Source organism: Hippopotamus amphibius, chromosome 1, assembly GCF_030028045.1.
Source record: "Hippopotamus amphibius kiboko isolate mHipAmp2 chromosome 1, mHipAmp2.hap2, whole genome shotgun sequence".
In the NCBI taxonomy this organism is placed as follows: Eukaryota; Metazoa; Chordata; class Mammalia; order Artiodactyla; family Hippopotamidae; genus Hippopotamus; species Hippopotamus amphibius.
Window position 1 is genome coordinate 127,533,506 of NC_080186.1, and position 20,735 is coordinate 127,554,240.

Consider the following 20,735-nt stretch of genomic DNA (forward strand, 5'->3'; position numbering starts at 1 on the left):
TGCTGGCGAATACAGTGGTGCCGGCAAGATAGTCAATCTCTGTGCCTACCTGCCAGGAGGGGGATAAATGTGGTAATCCTAACAGGAAACAAATAAATGGGAAGATGTGAGAGAGTGATAAATGCTATTGAGACATTAAGACAAAATAGTGAGGGGAAATGGTCTCAGCGTGTCACATTTGAGCAGATCCAACCACACAAAGGTCTAGGGGAACAGAGTTTCAAGCAGAGGCAATGGCAAGTGCAAAGCTTTGAGCCTAGAGTAAGTCTGGTATGTTCAAGGAACAGGAAGAAGGCCTGTGTAGCTTTAGGGCCCAAAGGTCTGAGATGAGGTGAAGGAGCAGGGATTCTAGGTAGATCCTGAAAGACTTGGTAAACCATGGAGAGGAGTTGTTTTTCTTAAATGAAATGTGGAGGCTTTGAAAGGATGGGTTATACTTTTATTATATTTTTATGTATGTTTTGGCCACATGGCATGTGGGATCTTAGTTCCCCCACCAGGGATCGAACCCACACCCCCTGCATTGGGAGCATGGAGTCAACCATTGGACATCCAGGGAAGTCCGTGACTTATGCGTTTAAAAGATCACTCTAGCTAGTAGACTTTCAGGGGGCCAAGAGTGGAAGCAGAGTGAGCAGTTGGGAGGCTACAGAGTTCCAGGAGAGAGAGAATGGTGGCTTGGAAGGAGAAGGTGGCAGTGGAGATGGAGAGAAGTGCATGGATCTAGGATACTTTGGGGAATAAAGATATAAGTACCTTGAAGGAAGGAAACCCAGTGGCCAGTAGGACAGAGGGCAGGTACCTCACCCAGTGAAGGCTGTCATGTCCATGCAAGACCTGAGTGTTCAGTGAGAATGTGGGGGTTTCAGAGGTAACTGGAGTGGAAGGGAAAGAGCCTCTGTAGAGAGCCAGTGCATGTTCAGAGTTCTATAGAGGAAGGTGGTCAGGACTCATGCATTTGGAGCTGAGGGCAGAGCACCGAACTAGAGTTTCAGGTGCACATTGGGGTGTGCACAGGGAGACAAGAAAAGAGGCTCAGGCCTTTAAGAGGCCTGGATTGGGACGGTCCTTGGAAGCTAGGTAAGGAGTTTGGACTTCATTTTGAGGGTAGTGGGGAGCTGTCCAGGGCATGTTGAACCAGGGAGTAGTTTGATCATATTTGCTTCCTCTGTGCCACACTGTGCTAGGGGTGGGGTGAAGGATTGGGAGAGAGGGGCTTAGGCTGACTTGTAAACACCTATTGTTTTGATGCCCAGCATCTGAACACCCCTCCCCTTTGGGAGGAAACCTATAAAATGCAGAGGCAGGCCCCGCTTCCATTAGGGAAATCAGAGAGGAGGCAGAATTTCCTCTCCAAGGTCTCTGGTACCTGGAACATATTTCCAGTGTTTGCAAGCAGGTCTTTGAAATCCAAAGCAAGTGATTAATATAGGGTTCATTATGGTGGCAGTGGAAGAAGAGGGGGAGGTGGTTGAGCCAGGCCCTTCCTCAGGGTAGAGGAATTCAGCAAGCATCCAAGAGCATCCAATCAGTTCCTTGTCTGCCTAAGTTACCCAGAATTGGCTTCATTGTTTAAAGCCAAGCATCCTGAGTAAGACCAGTAGGAGGTCCCTTTAAGAGGACCCATTAGAGAGAGGAATGATGTGCTGGGGTGGTGGCCGGGGGTGCAGACAAGCGGTCAGGCTGAGAGCTATCATGGAGCTGGAATGAATAAGACTTGTCGACTGATATGGGGTGAGGAGGGGGTGGTATCACACACAACTCTAGGGTTCTGACTCTTCAACCCATTCTCTACCTATGACCAAAGCGATCCTTTTTAAAAGGCAGATTTGCCACCATTCATCTCACTTCTAGGGTTTATCTTACAAAAATAGTTGCACTCAAGCAAAATAAGAAACGAATGTTCAAGGTTGTTCATTGCCGCATTGTCCAAAACACCAAATGTACTAATCGTCCTTAATAGGGACTAGTTAAGTAAAATTTGGTCCTTTCCTATACAGGAATACTATGTAGCTTTAAAAAAAGAAAATGTAGGGTTGCTCTTCATGTACTGATATAAACAATCTCCAAGATATATTGCTAAATGAAAAAAGCAGGACTTCCCTGGTGGTCCAGTGGCTAAGACTCCATGCTCCCAATGCAGGGGACCGAGGTTCGATCCCTAGTCAGGGAACTAGATCCCACATGCTGCAACCAAGAGGTCGCATGCCACAACTAAAGATCCTGCATGCTGCAACTAAGACCTGGCCCAGCCAAATAAACAAACAAATAAAATAAATATTTTAAAAATCTTTAAAATGAAAAAAAGCAAAGAGCAGACCAGTGGGTAAGGTTTGCTAACAGTTGTATAAAAAAGGTCAGGATAGGCTAGGTTACACTGCAGTAACAAACAATCCCCAAATTTCAGTGACTTAAAGCAACAAAAGTGTATTTCTCAGGTACACCCCATGTCCAGTGCAGGTTGTTGGCAGGTAGGGAGGCTCCACTTGGAGTAGTCACTCAGGGACCCAGGACACTAGGGTCTCAATGTCAATCTGTGCTTCTGCAGTAGCAGGCAGTAAAAGGAAATGTGGTGAATCATATAATGGCCCTTCAAGCTTGCATCTGAAAGTGACACAAGTTACTTCTGCTCACATTTCATTGGTCAAGGCATCCACATGGCCACAATTAAGTTGAGAAGGGTGTGGAGGTCCAACATTACTATGGGAGATTGTATTTTCCAAAAATGAGTGTAGCAATACACTCCCATCCCACAGACATTTCTGCAGTGTGACCTTGCCAGCAAGTGGTGGGCTCTCATTTCCCTGTCCTTGCCTCTGGTCTCGCCTTAGTGACTCTCGTCATCAGTAGAATATAGTGGAAGTGACACACACGAGATCTGAGGCCAGGTCACAAAAGGCCGTGGAGCCTGGGTTTCTTGCAATGCTTGTTCTCCAGAAGCTTCTTTCGGGATGTTCCCTCAGGCTCATTGGCTGTGCTGTGATATGCCCACACTGAATAGATTGGTCACATGTAGGGAGATGCTCTGCTATGGTCGACAGTTCCAGCTGAGCCCAGGCTTCCGGTTGTCCCACCCAGAGAACCAGACAGCTGAGCAAAGAAGCCCCTGGGTGATTCCAGCTCCCGGGCATCCCCATCAGCCCCAGCTGAGGCCCCTGGCATTGTGGTGCAGAACTCCATCCCTGCTGTGTCCTGCCTGATTTCCCAGTTGGCAAAATCTATCAGCCTAATAAGTTGTTGTTTTATACCACTAACTTGGGAAGGGTTTGCTACACGGAAATAGATTCAGAAATAACTACCGTACACCTGGAAGGAGAATAGAATTAGAAATATTTAGTGAGCAACACTAACTCCCATAGATGAATCTGCTTCCTACGCATGGAGCACCCTGTTAAAGGCCACATAAGGCATGGGAACATCAGCTGCCTGTAGGAAGGGGAAGTTAAGTGGCTGGGGACAGGGCTGGGGGGAGGTTATTTTACACCCTTTTGGACTTTAATCTTGTATCATGTGACTCTATTGCTTATTTTAAAAGCAATCAACCTTGTCCTGTCACTCTCCCGCTCAGAACCCCCCAGTAGCTTCTTGGGGTGGGCAGCCTCTAAGATGACCCCAACGATTCCCCCTCCTGACGTTCACCCCCTGATGTGATCTCCTCTCCTCGAGCATGGTTTGGACCTAATGACTCACTTCTAATGAAAAAGAGTGTAGCAGGGAATTCCCTGGCAGTCCAGTGGTTAGGACTTGGCGCTTTCACTGCTAAGGGCCCGGGTTCAATCCCTGGTGAGGAAACTAAGCTCCCGCAAGCAGTGCAGCATGGGGGGAAAAAACAAAAAGAATGCAGCAAAAGTGGTGAAATGTCACTTCCAAGATCAGGTTACTAAAAGGCTGTGGCTTCTGTTTTAGGTGCCCTCTCACCCCTTTGCTGGCTCTGCCTCAAGGAAGCTGCCCTATAGAGAAGGCTTCATGGCCAGAACTGAGGTCTCTGGCTAACAGTCAAGAAGGACCTGAGGCCAACAGCCCTGTGAATGAACTTGGAAGTGGACCCTCCCTCAGTCGCACTATCCTTGAAACGCTATAAAGTGAGGTATGCCTGTAAATGTGTGCAGTTTAAGCTGGTAAATTTGGGAGTAATTTGTCTTCCCTGATTAGCTGTAGTGGATAACTAATACACTTCCCATTACATTTAAAAACAAAACCCAAACTCTTCCCCTTGGCCTACCAGGACCCAGCTTGATCTGGGCCCGTGTAACTCTCCAACAGTATTCCACACACCTCTCCCTCTTGTCACATGGAGCTGCACTGTCCAATACAGTACCACTGGCCAGCACATGTGGCTACTTAAATTTAAAGTTAAATAAAATGAAAATTCATTTCCTTCGTCATACTAGCCACTTTTCCAGTGCTCAGTAGCCACATGTGACTAAATGGCTTCTCTATTGGAGAACACAGGTAGAGAATATTTCCATCATCACAGAAGCTCTGGTCTGGAGGAAGGAGTGGCTTCCGTGTGTACAAAGGTTCAGCCTGAATGGTGGTGACAGCCTGAATGGCTGGGAGAAAAATGGTGCCACCGAGTGAGGAGGAATGAAGGATAGTGGGCTGGGTACCTTCCGACCCGCTAAACGTGTCTTTGAATAGGCAGTTCTGCCACCTCTTGAAATCTCTGCCCCCAAGTCTCTGCTACAGAGGAGTGGGGTCTGTGGGTGTCCGCGGATCCGGGCACTTGTGAACAGTAACTTGATGGTTTCTCCCTTCTCATCCCGTAGACTGACACCCCAGCTATGGAAAAGCAGAAACCAGTGTGAGGAGATAGTGCCTTTCTGCTCTGATCCAAAGCAGTTAATGGAAGGGACCCAGATACTCAAGGGTAACTGGGCATGCGTGTGGAAATTGCTGCGGGTGGGGTGTCCACATGGGAAAGTTTCTTTGTAAACTCCTATAGACTGAGCCCCAACCATAAGCCAGGCTCTGCCCTTTCACATGCATTCCCATTCAAGCATCTCAACAAGTCTGCCAGATGCTGTGAGTGCCATCCCCTCCCTAAAAAGGTGTGGCAATCAAGATTCAGAAAAGCTGAGCCCCTGACCCATGGTCATGCCGGGGGGTGGTAGCCAAGACGGGATTTGAAGCTTTCCTGATTCAAGTTCATTGCTGTTTTTTCCAGTCCCTGCTTCTAAGGTCATCGTCTTCCTATTCTTTAAGCTACTGACTTACAGAGCTGATCACTAGCGGTTTTGTTTTGTTTTGTTTTGTTTTGTTTTGTTTTAGGAACTTTCTGGTAACAACGCGTGAGTTCTTGCTTGCATCAGGACTTTTGGTTGCTTAAACTAAAACTGGCTTGAGTAAAAAACTGGAATTTATTGGTTTAAGTAACCGAAAAGGATAGGTGGTGATTCTGATTTCTAGTGTCACAGCATCCCAGGTCTCAAATGGGGTCACTCAAAATTTGTCTTTCCCATATTCTGCCTCGACAATTTAAAGTATTGTCTTTACTCTCAGGCAGTTTCTAAGATGTTAAAGATGGCTGCCAACAACTTCAAGCTCACTTCCTACCAACATGGCAACTTTATAGAAAGAGAAAGTTTCTATCTTGATTCCAGCAAAAATCCTGGGGTTGTCTCTCATTGGTTTGATTTGGGTCAGGTGTTCATTTTGAACCAATCAGTGAGGACAAAAAGAGGCAGTGGTTTTGTTTTTGTTTTTGTTTTTTCATTGCAAAAAAGTCTTTTTTAATTTTAAGACAAAAATTTAGTTAACAAAAAATTTAATAAGTTGCATTTAGCAAAGTACACCCGAAAGGAGATCACAGTACAAAGAAAGTTTAAAGTCAAGGGCTCACCAGTTCCTACAGTATTAGTAATGTGTCTCAACTTCCAAAACTAGCTTTTAAAAAGCTTAAACTTAACCTAAAAGAGTTTAAATGAAAATAAACTAGAATGAACAAACATGAGAAATGTTCCTCTTTGAATTAGGGATCTAGCACCCTGAGTTTTCCAAAAGAGTCAGTGTTCTAATTGGCCAGGTCTGGATCTCATGCCCACTCCACCCTCAGCTGAGGGATAGGGTAAGCTTTCTTCTACCCACTTGATGGAAGGGGGAATGGGCCCCTCCCCAAAGGAACACTGAGGGCTCTTACTAGATAAAGGGAAAATGAATACTGAAGAGGGGAAATGACAGACGTCCACCAGAGAGTCTCAAATTCTGTTCCACCACTGTAGATACCTTTATTTTTCTGGAAGTCAAAGAAAGAGGCAGTAGGAATGGAGAGAAGTGGAGGGATTTGAGAAATATGTGGGCAGTGTAATGAACAGAAGTTGGAGGCTGGTTAGACTTGAGGGACAAGGGAGAGTGAAACTTCTTGGCTGCAAGCAACAGAGCGTGACTCTAACTACTTAAACAAAAGGGAGTTTGCTTTATGGGAATGCCCTCAGTGGTTCATAGCATCAACTAGAAGGAATAGGCTTGGAAATAAGAAGGAATTAAGGGCCACTAGAGGACCAGGAAGCAGGAATTACAGCAGACACTGTGGTTGTCTACCTAATATCCAATACCACTCCCCTTCCTTTTTTGCAAAGTCCCAATTCTGTTCCTGTGGCCACTTCACCTCACATGCCTCTGACTTGGCACCAGAGTTGTTGGCCTAAGACAGTTATACAGACCCCCTTACCCTTGCCAGAGATTGGTTTAGGAGTGTCAAGTAACCCAGTTGTGGCCACTGAACCATGAGGGGAGGTCTGCTTGGGATTTTTTTGGAGGAAGGTTTCCTCATTTCTAAGAAGGATCTACTGAGGGAAGGTTTCTCTTCACTTGAATTTAGATGTGATTCTTGGCGCCATGGCAGCCACCTTGTGATCATGAGGGAGTCAGCCTGAAGGTATGCACACTAAGGACCATAGTAAACAAAAAGAAGAAAGAATATGGGTTCTTGATAACATTGTTAAACCACTCAAAGCATGGTTCCTGGAGACCCTCCATTATAGATCTCTTATGATATGAAATGATGAATTTGAATTTCCTTGCTACTTAAGCTTGGTTTTTGGAAGGCATCTTGACTTATGCCATGTAGCAGGAACAATCTGGTCAGGGCACAGTTGGTGCAGTGACAGACCTCCAACCCTAATTCTTTTCTCCATCCTTGTGTGGCCTGTTCAGGATTGAGAGTCCTGGGAGAGAGTGCCCATTGGCCACATTTAGGTCCCTCTGACTATGTTAATGTAGGGAGAGGGTGATCTGGTCCATTAGGCTTCAATAGTGGAAGGTGATCACTAGAAATTACCCTTCTTCCACACAATGGGGGAAGGGTGACCCCAAATAGAAACTGGGAGACTAGAGGAAGAGGAAGGGGGGATAGATGTTGAACATCCAAATACCCCTGAATGTCCATCTCTGGTCCCAACAGACTGGATGCCTCATCTCTCATTCCCTACAAAGCACCTTGTGCTCACTACATTCTTCATTTGACATGCTGCATCCAGGCTTCTGTGAAGTTGTAGCGCTCACTCTGCCTGGAAGCCCTTCTCTCCCTTTCCTACCTGCAAATACCTATTCATTGTGAAAACCTGTTTAAAAAGCCCCTTTCATTTGGAGGGAGAGCTGGCTTCTAATCAGGAGGAAAGAGCCAATGTAGGACCAGCTGTATTCAGGAACTGAAATCAAGAACTGATGAAGGGGAACTTCCTGGTGGCGCAGTGGTTAAGTCCGCCTGCCAATGTAGGGGTCACATGTTCAAGCCCTGGTCTGGGAAGATCCCATATGCCGTGGAGCAGCTAAGCCCATGTGCCACAACTACTGAGCCCGCATGCCACAACTACTGAAGCCCGCTCACCTAGAGCTCGTGCTCTGCAACAGGAGAAGCCACCACAATGAGAAGCCCACACACCACAACAAAGAGTAGTCCCTGCTCGCTGCAACTAGAGAAAGCCTGCAGGCAGCAACAAAAACCCAATGTAGCCAAAAATAAATAAATAAATAAATATATAAATAAATAAATAAAAAAGAACTGATGAAGGTGCTTTCACGTTAATGAGTTTGTCTATACAGCTCATGGATTCGCTTTCATCATTGTCCTTTTTTTTAAAAAAAATATTTGTTTATTTATTTGGCTGCTCCAGGTCTTAGTTGTAGCATGCAGCATCTTCATTGCTACACATGAGATCTTCATGTGGCATGTGAGATCTTTTTTTTTTTTTAAGTTGCAGTATGTGGTATCTAGTTCCCTGACCAGGAATAGAACCCAGGTCCCCCTGCATTGGGAGTGTGGAGTCTTAGCCACTGGACCACCAGGGAAGTCCCTCATCATAGTCTTAACAGCTGTCACATCAACTTTTGAAAACAATTGTTGAAGTGGTGCCTCTATTCCTGCCCTCCTGTTGCTGTGTTTCTGTTCCAGGAAGTCTTCTATGGCCTACCTCTCTTCCGGTAGAATTAGGGAATTGCTGCATTCTGTCTTCATTTTGTTCCCCACAAATTACTTTGTATTAGTCAGGACTTCTTTGACTGAAAGCGATGGAAGCCCATTCAAATTGGTTTTAATTGTTGCATGTAACTGAGAATTCTTCAGGTTATCTCTAGTTTAAAGATCCATGTTCCCAAATAAAATAATCAGTAATCAACCTGTCTGTATTAGTTATCAGATGCTGGGTAATAAATCATCCTAAAATTTATGGATTAGGGCTTCCCTAGTGGTGCAGTGGTTAAGAATCCACCTGCCAATGCAGGGGACACAGATTCGATCCCTGCTCCAGGAAGATCCCACATGCTGCAGAACAGAGCAACTAAGCCTGTGTGCCACAACTATTGAGCCCACATGCCAGAACTACGGAAGCCCACATGCCTAAAGCCTGTGCTCCGCAACAAGAGAAGCCACTGCAATGAGGAGCCGGTGCACCGCAAAGAAGAGTAGCCCCTGCTCGCTGCAACTAGAGAAAGCCCATGTGCAGCAACAAAGACCCAACACAGCCAATAAATAAATAAATAAATAAACAAATTTATAAAAAAATAATAAAATATGACTTAAAGCAACAAAAATCAAGTAGGATTTTCACAACCTCAGAGGTTCAAGAATTAAGGAGCAGCTTAGCTGGATGGTCTGGCCTGAGGTCTCTAATGAGGTTGCAGGCCAGATGTTGGTCAGGGCTACAGTATCCATATGGAAGTGGTTCATGCACATGGCTGTCCAACTGGTGCTGGCTGTTGGTGGGAGGCTTTACTGTCTTCTCTCATGGGCCTCTCTGCAGGGCTGCTTGAGTGTCCTCATAGTATGGCAGCTGGCCTCCACTGGAGTGAGTGATCCATGAGACCAAGGCAGAAACTGCAGTACCTTTTATGACCTGGGCTTGGAAGTCAAACCCAATCATTTCTGCCATATTCTATTGGACACACAGAACAGCGCTGACTCAGTGTGGAAGAGACTATTCAAGGGCATGAATCCCAGGAGGTGAGGATCAATGGAGACCATCTAGGAGGCTGCCTCCTACAGCATCCCTCCATCCTTCTTTCCCTGTTTGCTCTGCTATTCCTATGTGTATGCTCCAGTCTCAGGCAGGTCTTCCTCAAGCAGTGACAGAGATAGCCATCAACATCTCCAGGCTCACATTCTTAGGACCCCAGTGGGAAGAAAGGACCTTTATCCTAAAGTTCTGGAGAAAGTCCCAAGGCTGACTCTGATTGGCCAAATTTGTGTATAGCTTATCCCTGAACCAATCGCTGTGGTCTAGAGCTACCATGCTCTGATTGGCCAGACCTAGGCCACACCCCCAGCCCTAGAACTGAGGGTAGAGTGGGCAGCACTAGAGACTCATGGAAGGGATGAAGGAGGAGTGGAAAACTCAGGGTGTCCTTACTGAACCAAGGTGGATGGTTGTTGGGCAGGAAAAATAATACATGCCCAACCCATCTCCTTCCTTTGTGCTCCAGTTGCAAATTTTAGCACCCTTTGGTTTAGTATTTTTAGTATTTTTTCCTTGGGATCATTTACTTTCTTTGTAGGTAGAACTCTAAGATGGCCCCCAAGATCCCTATTGTAAACATACCTTCTCCCAGTCATTTAATCAAACACTAATCTAGATGCTTCTGTAGAAGAATGGTGCAAATGTAAGTAAGGTCCCAAATCAGTTGACCTTAAGATAGTGAGATTCTCTTTGTTGGGCCTGATCTAATCAGATGAGCCCTTAAAAGGGACAGGGTTCTTCCTGGCAAAGGAAATTCAAAGGGTGAGAGAGACTCAACGTGGGGGAGATTCTCTGTTGTTGGCTTGGAAGATCGAAGGGGCTCTATGGAAAGAAATGCAGTTGACTTCAAGCAGCTGAAGGCAGCCCCTGGCTTGCAGCTTGCAAGGAAACAGGGATTTCAGTCCTATGAACACAAGGAACTGAATTCTGCCAATGACCTGAGTGACCTTGGAAGGGACTCTTTCCCCAGAGCCTCCAGAGAATTCAGCCTTGATCTCAGTTTTGTGAGACCCTGAGCAGAAAACTGAGTCACGCAGTGCTGGACTTTTGACCCACAGATTTGTGAACTAATTAATGGGTGTTTTAAGTTGCAAAGCTTGTGGTTAATTTTAGGCAGCAATAGAAAATGAATGTACTTCTCCATGGACTCTAAGATTCCTAAACTAAGGAGCTCCTCTTGGATCTCCTTAACCTCCTCATCCCCAATAGGACTCAGAACAAAGATGGTCCCTCTTCCTGCTTCCAGTTCCACTATCTGGGAAAGAGAGGGGGAGACTCACTCCTTATTGTTCTATTCCCACCCACCAGCTCCCAACTTTCCCATCCTTGGGGGCCCAGCAAGGAAACTCTCTGCCTGACTTTCCATAAATAGCTTAGGAGGGCAGCTTGACCAATCTCTTCTTCCCAGACCTCAGGGACCTTTGACCAGTTCTATTGATCTGGACTCCTGGGCAAGTGGTTGGACTGATAGACAGACGCCATGAGGGCTCCACTGCTCCTGGGGGCCCTGCTGGTGAGCCTGGAGTCAGCGGTTTCGGTGAGGGCTGTGGGAACCAGGAGGGTCGTACTGGGATGGCCCCGGGGGGTCCCTATCACGGCCTTGGCCTCTGCCCATGACCTTTTAGTCCAGATGATTACAAGGCCTGTTTGAAAAGACTAGGCAAGCCCATAAGGTCCAAGTAGAGTAGAGAGAGGCAGACAGTGCTGGTGGCCATGAGGACATGGCCTGCATTTCTGGGGGAGAGGGACCTTGAGGAGACCATGGGAGGAGGAAGGAAGGGTCCAGGCCTTCTGAGGAAATCTCTGCATTTCTGGGCTGTGCGAGGAAGCTGGGGACTCGCAGGGCATTGGAGCAGGCAATGACTTTCTGGGGAAATTGCCTGCTCTCCTCTCTCTCCCATAGACTCCACCTTTAAAAGCCCCCAAGCAGCATAAGCTCATAGAGAGCGAGCACACAGTGGGTAAGTAGCCTGGGTCTGCTTCCTGAGAGACCCTTGAACAGGGATGAGTGTGGCAGGGAGTGTGCAGATTGTTTTTTATTTATTTGTTTATTTGTTTATTTGCTTGTGGGCTTTTCTCTAGTTGTGGAGAGTGGGGGCTACGCTTTGTTGCAGTGAGCGGGCTACTCAGTGCGGTGGCTTCTCTTGTTGCAGAGCACGGGCTCTAGGCGTGCGCGGGCTTCAGTCGTTGTGGCTCACGGGCTCTAGAACGCAGGCCCAGTAGTTGTGGCGCACGAGGATTGGTTGCTCTGCGGCACGTGAGAGCTTCCTGGACCGGGGATTGAACTTGTGTCCCCTGCATTGGCAGGTGGACTTTTAACCACCGTGCTACCAGGGACACCCCAGCAGGCAGATTCTTAACTGCCGCAGTGCACAGACTGTTAGTCTCTGGCCCTTGGAGGGAGGGGAGGGATCCTGGGCACTCTTCACGCCCAGAGTTGTCTGGCTGGCATTCAGACCTTAGTGCCTACTATGTGCCAGGTCTTGTGTGCACGGGTGCCGGGGAACCAGAGTGGTAGTGAATGGTGTGCTCCTTGAGGGCAGGGCTGGGGCTGTATCTGAGTGCCTGGTCCAGCACCTGCCCATCTTCCTTGGTTTCGCCGGCCTCCCACTTCCTTTCCTCTCATTGATACATCTCGCAGGCACCCATCCTGCCACACAGAGGCCAGGGCCCTTGACAGACAAGGCAGGGCTCTGGAGCCCAAATGCCTCTGAGTCTCACTCATCACTTATGACTCTGGACCAGTGACTTGGCTTCTCCAAGCTTAAATTTCCCCACTTCTAAAACCAGGCTGGTAATGGTAAAACTCTTAGGGTTGTAGAGGAGAAATGAATCATTCATCCCGGTGAGGCACTCAGCCCACAATTTGGTGCAATGTAAATGCTGAAAATATATTTGTGGTGGGAACTCTGGGAGCTTTAGGAACCCAGGGGCTTTGGCTCAGCCAGAGAGAAAAGTAGCTGGGCCCAGTTGTAATCTACAGGTGCCTGCTTACTCTGCAACTCCTCTTGCATATTTCCTGCCTACCTCTGTTGCTTTGTAGCCCTTGTAACTCTAATACGGCCCAGAGGCCATGAAAGAAGAGTATCCAATCACATCACATTCTACCTTCCTTGTTACCTTGTTTGGGGGACAAAAAGCCTAATGTATAGAAAGTTAACAAAAAAGTATAAAAGAAATTGCCCCGCTTTGTTCAGGGCTCAGCCTTTGGATCTGAATCTGCTGGGCCTGTGCCGGCACAAATAAACGCTGCTTCCTGCACATAGCCTCGGTGTCTTGCTTCACTCTGTAAAATCCTGCAACACATTGGCTTTTATTATCAAGCTCCCTTTTAGATGGGGGGTATCTGCCATCTCCCTGCCCCCCCCCCCCACCGTAGCCCCCCATTGCCTTTATTCTTCCAGGCACTACATATTTGCCTAGAGTTGTGAACTAGATTGAGCCTGCCCTGGTAAGCCTGGCCTGGTGTGATCAGACCCAGCCCCCTAGCACGCCACTGGGGCCCAGTAAAGCCAACCCTGACTACCTCGCCTCCTCTGCTCAGCACTCCACACCCAGCCAACCTGCTCTCCTCCTTCTAGTCTGACCCAACCAAGCTGCCCTGTCCTTTCCTAACCACCTACTTAAGGTCCTCCTCTTCCATGTCCATTCCATTTGCACCTTAAAGGTCCCTCTCAGACCCCTCTCTCTTCCTTTACTGTCCTGTCCCTGATTTGGCCCTCAGCACAAGTGCCACTGAGCCCCTAACCACAAAATAGCAGCTAATGTATAATGGGTATGTACTACGTGCCAGACTTTGTGTAAGTGTTTTATAGACACAATCTCATTTAAGTTTCACAACACTCCTCTGAAGTAGACAGAGTCAATTCTCATTATTCATGGCAGTCGTGTTCTATAAAGTCACCTGAGTGACTTTGTAGAAAGTTCTATAGTTCTATAATGAACACTGAATTAGAAAAACAGAACCATTGCTCCTAGAGGAAATATAGGGTTAGGTTCCTGTGAGCTCTGGTCACAACATTTTTGTCAATATATAATCTTGTTTTATGCGTGATTCTGTTTAAAGACACCTTACTTAATGTATATTATTGATTCATTGATATTGAACTCACGGCCAGCAGCACTATAGCTCACGCCTGGACAAAGCTTATCTAACCTGCAAATGTTCTCCATAATGTACATCACAGCGCTTTTGCACTTGGGAACACTGGACAGCACTTCAGCACTCTATTTGGGGGCTATTTTTAACAGCAAGATCATGTACCAAAAGCACAATATTTGAAAAGCGAGGCACTAAACAGAGCATAAAAAGGACACTTGTTTACACTAGGAGCTGAAAGAAGCAAAACATCACCTTGTTTGACCTCAGCTGGGAATGTGCACTATGGGTGACTCAAATTTTTCACCACTCTATGCATGTCCAAAAATGACAGTGAAAGCTCCTTGAGTATTGGTTTGGGGTTACAGATACATTTTAGCAAGAAGTGCAGATAACCAAATACAGAATCTGAATAATGAGGCTCAACTGTACTATTTTTTAAAAACTATAATAGCAATATTTTTATTGTAAAAACTTTCCAAATTACAGAAATAGAAAAGAAGGAAAAGTCACCCATAATCCAGTCTTCCAAAAACCACTCTTACAAATTTTGGAATTTCCTTCTAGATTTATTTTGTATGCATATATAAATATATTTGTACAAAAATAGGACCATACTGACATGCTGTTTTTGACCTACTTTTCTTCATTTAAAATTATGAACACCTTTCTGTACTAATAGACTAATAAATATTTTTTATTGTAGTAAAATACACATAACACAAAATGTACTATCTCAACGATTTTTAAGTGTACATTTTTCAGTGGTATTAAGTACACTCATATTGTGCAATCAGCACCACCACCTATCTCCAGAATTCTTTTCATCTTGCCAAACTGAAAGTCTTCATCTATACTATGCATTACTTTTTGCCATTTTTACAGATGAGAAAACTAAGGCTCAGAATGGTCAAGTAACTTCAACATTCAACAAGTGTTTCTTAAGTGCCTACTTTGTGGCAAGCCCTCTTCTAGTACTGGGGGCTTGCAGACTGGTCCAAAGTCACACAGTTAGTAGTTGGTGGAGTCAGGAGTCCACTCTAGCTGTCTGACTCCGGAACCCAACTCTTAAGCAGGATGTGGTCTTGAGGACACAATGATCTTTTCAAAGGTCTATCCCTTTTCCAGCTAGACTCTGAGGGGTGGTACCTGGGCAATGGCACATGGGGAAAGTCATTAAGGAGTGTGTTATCCCTGCAGTTCTCACTGTCACTGGGGAGCCCTGCCACTTCCCCTTCCTGTACCACCGGCAGCTGTATCACAAATGCATCCACAGAGGCCGGCCCGGCCCCCGACCCTGGTAAGACTACCCAGGAAGGGTTGGAGCAGGGGTCTGGGGGAGGTGAACTGTGTCCATCCTTCTGTCCAAGGAACCCTGCTTGGAGAGAAGGGGCTGTGATAGCAAAGGGCAGCCCAGCCCCTTGTGCAGAGCTAGGAAGCTTCATCTTTCTTTTCTTCTTTTTTTATTTTATTGAAGTAGATTTACAATATCGTGTTTGTTTCAGGTGTACAGCAAAATGATTCAGTTATATATATATATTATATTCAGATTATTAATATATATATGATATATATTCAGATTATTTTCCATCATAGGTTATGACAAGATATTGAATACAGTTCCCTGTGATACACAGTAAATCCTTGTTGCATATCTATCTTATGTATGGTAGTTTGTATCAGTTAATCTCATATTCCTAATTTATCCCTCTCCCTTTTCCTTTCCCCTCTGGTAACTGTAAGTTTGTTTTCTATGTCTGTGAGTCTCTGTTTTGCATATAGATTTATTTGTATTATTGTTTAGATTCCACATATAAATGATATCACATAATATTTGTCTTTCTCCATCTGACTGACTCAGTATGATATTCTCTAGGTCCATCCATGTTGCTGCAAATGGCAATATTTCATTTCTTTTTTATGGCTGAGTAATATTCCATTGTGTGTGTACCACATCTTCATAAACTAAACATCCGTTGATGGGCACTTGGGTCACTTCCATGTCTTAAGCTTCATCTCTTTCTACAGGTGTGCTACCACCCCCAACTTCGAGAAGGATCAGCGATGGGCATACTGCCTGGAGCCAAAGAAAGTGAAAGGTGCCACACAACCTTTGGGGTGGCCCAGGGCCCTCTCCCTGCCCCTAGCTGCTCTCCCGGGCATCAGATCCAAAACACATGGGACTGTGGGCCCACCTATCTCCTTCCCTCCCAGAGGGAGAAGTTCTAAGAGGGGGTAGCCCCATTTTTCAGGTGGGTAAACTAAAGCTTGGAAACTTGGAGGGCCAAGGTCAAAAGACAAGCAGGTTTGGGTAGGGATTTGGCCCCATCTGCCTGAGTCCGGCTCCCCGCGCTTTCTCCCCCTGTGTCCATCCCTCAGATCACTGCAGCAAACACAACCCCTGCCAGAAGGGAGGGACCTGTGTGAACATGCCAGATGGCCCACACTGCATCTGTCCAGATCCCTTCACTGGGAATCACTGCCAGCGAGGTAAGGAGATGCTGAGGCCAGGGGAGGGGCAGTCACAGGCCTACTGAAGAGGTCCTGTGGGTTCCCAGAGACTTGGCATGGTCCCAGACGCTCCTGAGACGACCCTACCCCTTTGTCCCCAGAAAAGTGCTTTGAGCCCCAGCTTCTCCAGTTCTTCCAGCAGAATGAAATATGGCACAGGTTTGGGCTGGCAGGTGTGGCCAAGTGCCAATGCAAAGGTTCGAATACCCAGTGCAAGCCACTGGCCAGCCAGGGTGAGTAGATTGGTGGGGAGCTGGCCAGGGAGGAGGCTGGAAGATGGGGAAGAAAGGCTGGGAGGAGGCCAGGCGGTTTGCCAGTGTAAGAGGGGGCTCTCTGGGGGGATCTCTGGGCCTAGGGCTGGCTCAGCATGCTCCTTCTCCCAGCCTGCCCTACCAACCCGTGTCTCAACGGGGGCAGCTGCCTGCAGGCGGAGGACCACCGCCTGTGCCGTTGCCCCACCGGCTACGCGGGACGCTTGTGCGACTTGGGTGAGTTAGGGTCTCGGGGAAGCAGAAGCCCCGCCCCCACGTGGGAAGGGCTTGCAGAGAAGGAGGGAGAGTCGAGAAGTGGGCGAGAAGGCAGCGGGAGGCCATATCATCCCCTAGCTGCAGGGAGCCTTCTCTCTCCCCAGACCTCAAGGCGAACTGCTACGACGACCGCGACCGCGGGCTCAGCTACCGCGGCGTGGCCCGCACCACGCTCTCGGGTGCACCCTGTGAGCCGTGGACCTCCGAGGCCACCTACTGGAATATGACCGCAGAGCAAGCGCTGAACTGGGGCCTGGGCAACCACGCCTTCTGCCGGTGCGCGGGTGGGGCAGGGCTGGGCGTCCCCGTCTGCCCAGGGCCCTCTAGGGCCTCTCAACCACCCCCATCCCTTGGTTACAGCAACCCGGACAACGACACCCGCCCGTGGTGCTTTGTTTGGAGAGGCGACCGACTGAGCTGGAATTACTGCCGCCTGGCACGGTGCCAGGCGGGGCCCCCAAACCCTCCTCCGACCCGGATCCCCTCTGGCGACCAGCACTTGCCCTCGCCCTCGCTTTCCTCTTTGCAGTCCACGACCGAGGCCCCGCTTCAATCCCTGACCCCAGGTAGCTGGGAATGGTTAAGAATTCGAGCAGAGAGGGCACGGGACGAGCTACATTACAACTGATCGTGGGTCTCCCGGCCCTCAGCCTGGGCTTCTCCCACAGGCTGGTGCTCGCCGCCCGAACAGCAGATTCCCCTGCCCGGCGTGGGCCCGGCGGGATGCGGACAGCGGCTGCGCAAACGGCTGTCCCCGCTGAGCCGTGTCGTCGGAGGACTGGTGGCGCTCCCCGGGGCCCACCCCTACATCGCCGCGCTCTACTGGGGCCGAAATTTCTGCGCCGGCAGCCTCATCGCCCCTTGTTGGGTGCTGACCGCGGCTCACTGCCTGCAGAACCGGCGAGTGCCCGGGACCCCTAGCTCCTGTCTCCTCCGTGCCCAGCTTCCGCGAGACACCGGAACGCGTGCCCTACCTCTCCGCGTCCCCGCCCACCTTCCCCCTTCTCCCTTTCAGAGCCCCCCCAGGAGGAATCTGAAACCCAAGAAGGGGCTCGGAAGGAGGGGGGTCCCGCAGGATGCCTGCGGCCCGCTCAGAGCGCGCTTCCTTTTCCTGACCCTGCCCCCAGACCCGCGCCGGAGGAGCTGACAGTGGTGCTCGGCCAGGACCGCCATAACCAGAGCTGTGAGCAGTGCCAGACGCTGGCCGTGCGCGCCTACCGCCTGCACGAGGCCTTCTCGCCCATCACCTACCAGCACGACCTGGGTGCGTGGGGCGCCCCCGCGGGAGTCGGGGGAAAAGGCGGGCAGGGCCCGAAGTCTCACGCTCCTCCACCCTGGGTTAGCTCTGGTGCGCCTGCAAGAGAGCGCGGAAGGCTGCTGCGCGCACCTGTCGCCTTTCGTTCAGCCCGTGTGCCTGCCGAGTAGCACCGCCCACCCGGCCGAATCCGAAGCCGAGCTCTGCGAAGTGGCCGGCTGGGGTTACCAGTTCGAGGGTAGGCAGAGCGGCTTGTGGCGGGAGGGAGCCCTCTGGCCACCGGGGTAGGCAAGAGAAGCCTGCAGGTTTGGTACCGCCAGGGACAGGTGGGGCCGACCTGGTGGATTGTGAGGACCTGCAGGACCCCTGTCTCTGCAGTCTGCTTCTCCAAGGGCTTGGAATTCACTGTTGCGGGCGGGGGGGGGGGTGTCCCTGGGGGTGTCCCCAAATCTCCTGAGGCGTACCAGGAGAATCGCACTTTCTCTTGATTCCCTCTGGGCACTGGGCTGCAAGGGCTACTAGGACGCTGGCCCGCGCTGGAGCAGCAGGTGGGCTGGATGGGGAGCAAGGTTTTGAGACATTGGATGGGAAGTGAGGGTGGAGTTCCAAAGCAGTCCTGCTTCCTCCTGGTTCATTCACATCACCGCTCCTCTCTGGCCTCGTCTATGAACGTTGTCAAAGGCAACTCACTCCCTCTCGAGCTTGCTGCAAGGGAGGCAGGAGATTAGCGGGTTTGGAAGAGCCTGGCACAGTCAGGTCCGTGGCCTGGGCGGCGAGGAGTCGGGAGGGGTGTGAGGAAGGCGCTCTTGGTTCGCAGGGGCGGGGGAATATTCCAGCTTCCTGCAGGAGGCTCAGGTGCCGCTCCTCAGTCCCGAGCGCTGCTCCGCCCCCGCCGTGCACGGAGCAGCCTTCACCCGCGGCATGCTCTGCGCTGGCTTCCTTGAGGGCGGCACTGACGCGTGCCAGGTGAGCCCTTGGGTCCGCTTGGCGCCCTCCCCCAACCCGGTCAAGTGCAGAGCCCAAGCCAAGGGCACTGAGCCATGTGTCCCCGACCTAGGGTGACTCTGGGGGCCCTCTGGTGTGTGAGGATGAGACCGCAGGGCGCCCCCTCATCCTGCGAGGCATCGTCAGCTGGGGCTCCGGTTGCGGCGACCGCTACAAGCCGGGTGTGTACACCGACGTGGCCAACTACCTAGCCTGGATCCAGGAGCACACCTCTTTCTGACCGCCTGGGACTCATCTTTCCCTCCTGGGCAATTCTGGGATGGAAGCGTGGCTGAGGCGTGATCATGGATAGCAAGGACTGTGTTCCATCCCCCCCAACCCCCCCAACCCCACCCCACCCCACCCCCGCTGCCAGCCTGGCGCCAGGCATGGCATAGGAACTCAATAAAGTGCTTTTGAAGATGCTTGAAGGGCACAGCTCTTCGGGGGGCCTGTTGGGAAATGCCAAGATAGTATACCTGTGCTCAACTTCTCCACACCCCTTCAGAGAACAGAATCTATTGAGATCAGATGCAAGATTTAGATTCATGTCCAGCTGACATTTACTAAGCCACACTGTGTACCAAACCTGTGCAAGGTGACTCTGCAAGTATGAAACTAATATTTTCAGTTTATAGAACAGGAGTTCTCAGCCTCGACTGTATATCAGAATCACCTTGGGGAGCTTTTTGAACCTATGCCCAAGACCCACCTCAGGTCAATTAAATCAGTATTTCTAGGGAGGAGGGGGGGTGGGTAGTCCTTTGTTTTAAAAACTCCTCAGGTGATTCTGCAGTGGAGATTGAGAACCATGCTTAGAAATACCTAACATCCAAAGAGTGGTGTGGACCCTTAAGGCTGAGGGCGTGGGAGACCCTCAGCTCTGCCCCAGCCCTCGCTAGGGCAGCGGGTCTCAGTGTGGTTCCTGGACCAGCGGCAGCACTGCCAGGGAACTTGTTAGAAATGCGTGTTCTCTGGCGCGAGTGGCAGCCCCCATCCTGCACAACGGGAGACTGCGTGGGGCCCGCAATCTGCTTACCAGCTTTCTAGAGATTCTGATGCCCCTCACGTTTGAAAACCGCGTTCTGGGGATTGAAAGGTTATCAGGCCGAGAGGTCCGGCTGTCCAGACAGGGCACCTTTCTTTCTGTTCTTAAAACTCACGTGCGCTGTGCTTGATGGGCCGTTTAAGTGTCTTTCTGTTTGTTCGTTTGGAGGGTTACTTTGACTCGTGCCATCCCCTCCTTCGGGCTAGTTTAGAACTTCATCAGGCGTCAGATGCGAACGCCGCCCCCCCCCCCCCCCCCACTGTCCAGCGTAGGCAGCCGCTCTGTGACGCTGCGGCCACCTCAACATCACAACCCCGCCGCCGCGCCCCCCATACGTCATAGTGCCCCGGACGTTCTTCCAAAGTGCAAAGTGCGAGGCGAGGCGCGCAGTCTGCGCCGGAATGGGCGACTGGAAAGGCTACATCAGTGCGGTGCTGCGGGACCAGCGCATCGACGACGTGGCCATCGTGGGGCACTCAGACAATCGCTGCGTGTGGGCATCGCGGCCCGGGGGCCTGCTGGCGGCCATCTCACCGCAGGAGGTGGGCGTGCTCACGGGGCCGGACCGGCGCACCTTCCTGCAGGCGGGCCTGAGCGTGGCGGGCCGCCGCTGCTGCGTCATCCGAGACCACCTGCTGGCCGAGGGCGACGGCGTGCTGGACGCGCGCACCAAGGGGCTGGACGGGCGCGCCGTCTGCGTGGGCCACACGCCGCGGACGCTCCTGGTGCTCATGGGCCGGCGGGGCGCGCACGGGGGCTTCCTCAACAGGACGATGCACCAGCTGATCCAAGGTCTGCGCGCGCAGGGCACCTAGCAAGCGGGACCGCCAGCCAGCGCCAAAATAAAGTCTGACCTGGG

General features: G+C 50.1%; 2 protein-coding genes across 3 annotated transcripts; both read left to right on the top strand.

Moving 5' to 3' along the window:
- Positions 1 to 10,910: 10,910 nt before the first annotated feature.
- Positions 10,911 to 19,181, top strand: F12 (coagulation factor XII). Of its 2 annotated transcripts, none has more exons than XM_057746997.1 (14): positions 10,911 to 10,989; positions 11,356 to 11,413; positions 14,752 to 14,851; positions 15,580 to 15,650; positions 15,931 to 16,041; positions 16,164 to 16,295; positions 16,446 to 16,550; positions 16,694 to 16,865; positions 16,950 to 17,155; positions 17,240 to 17,489; positions 17,717 to 17,853; positions 17,933 to 18,082; positions 18,662 to 18,810; positions 18,902 to 19,181. In XM_057746997.1, exons 1-14 carry the CDS (start codon positions 10,933 to 10,935, stop codon positions 19,067 to 19,069), a joined length of 1,866 nt encoding a protein of 621 aa, XP_057602980.1. In that variant the 5' UTR covers positions 10,911 to 10,932; the 3' UTR covers positions 19,070 to 19,181. The 2 variants fall into 2 exon arrangements, with proteins under 2 accessions (XP_057602980.1, XP_057602991.1); XM_057747008.1 differs by having other exon boundaries at positions 17,258 to 17,489.
- Positions 19,182 to 20,246: 1,065 nt separating this feature from the next.
- Positions 20,247 to 20,735, top strand: PFN3 (profilin 3). Its single transcript, XM_057707234.1, has one exon. It carries the CDS (start codon positions 20,278 to 20,280, stop codon positions 20,689 to 20,691), a length of 414 nt encoding a protein of 137 aa, XP_057563217.1. The 5' UTR covers positions 20,247 to 20,277; the 3' UTR covers positions 20,692 to 20,735.

What these genes read in the sequence shown, in the direction of transcription:
- F12 (XM_057746997.1), top strand. Translation starts at nt 10,933, where the DNA reads ATGAGGGCTCCACTGCTCCTGGGGGCCCTGCTGGTGAGCCTGGAGTCA. An exon ending in CGGCCCGGCCCCCGACCCTG is followed by an intron (nt 14,852 to 15,579) that starts GTAAGACTACCC and finishes CTCTTTCTACAG; the next exon opens with GTGTGCTACCACCCCCAACT. An exon ending in CACCTACCAGCACGACCTGG is followed by an intron (nt 17,854 to 17,932) that starts GTGCGTGGGGCG and finishes ACCCTGGGTTAG; the next exon opens with CTCTGGTGCGCCTGCAAGAG.
- PFN3 (XM_057707234.1), top strand. Translation starts at nt 20,278, where the DNA reads ATGGGCGACTGGAAAGGCTACATCAGTGCGGTGCTGCGGGACCAGCGC.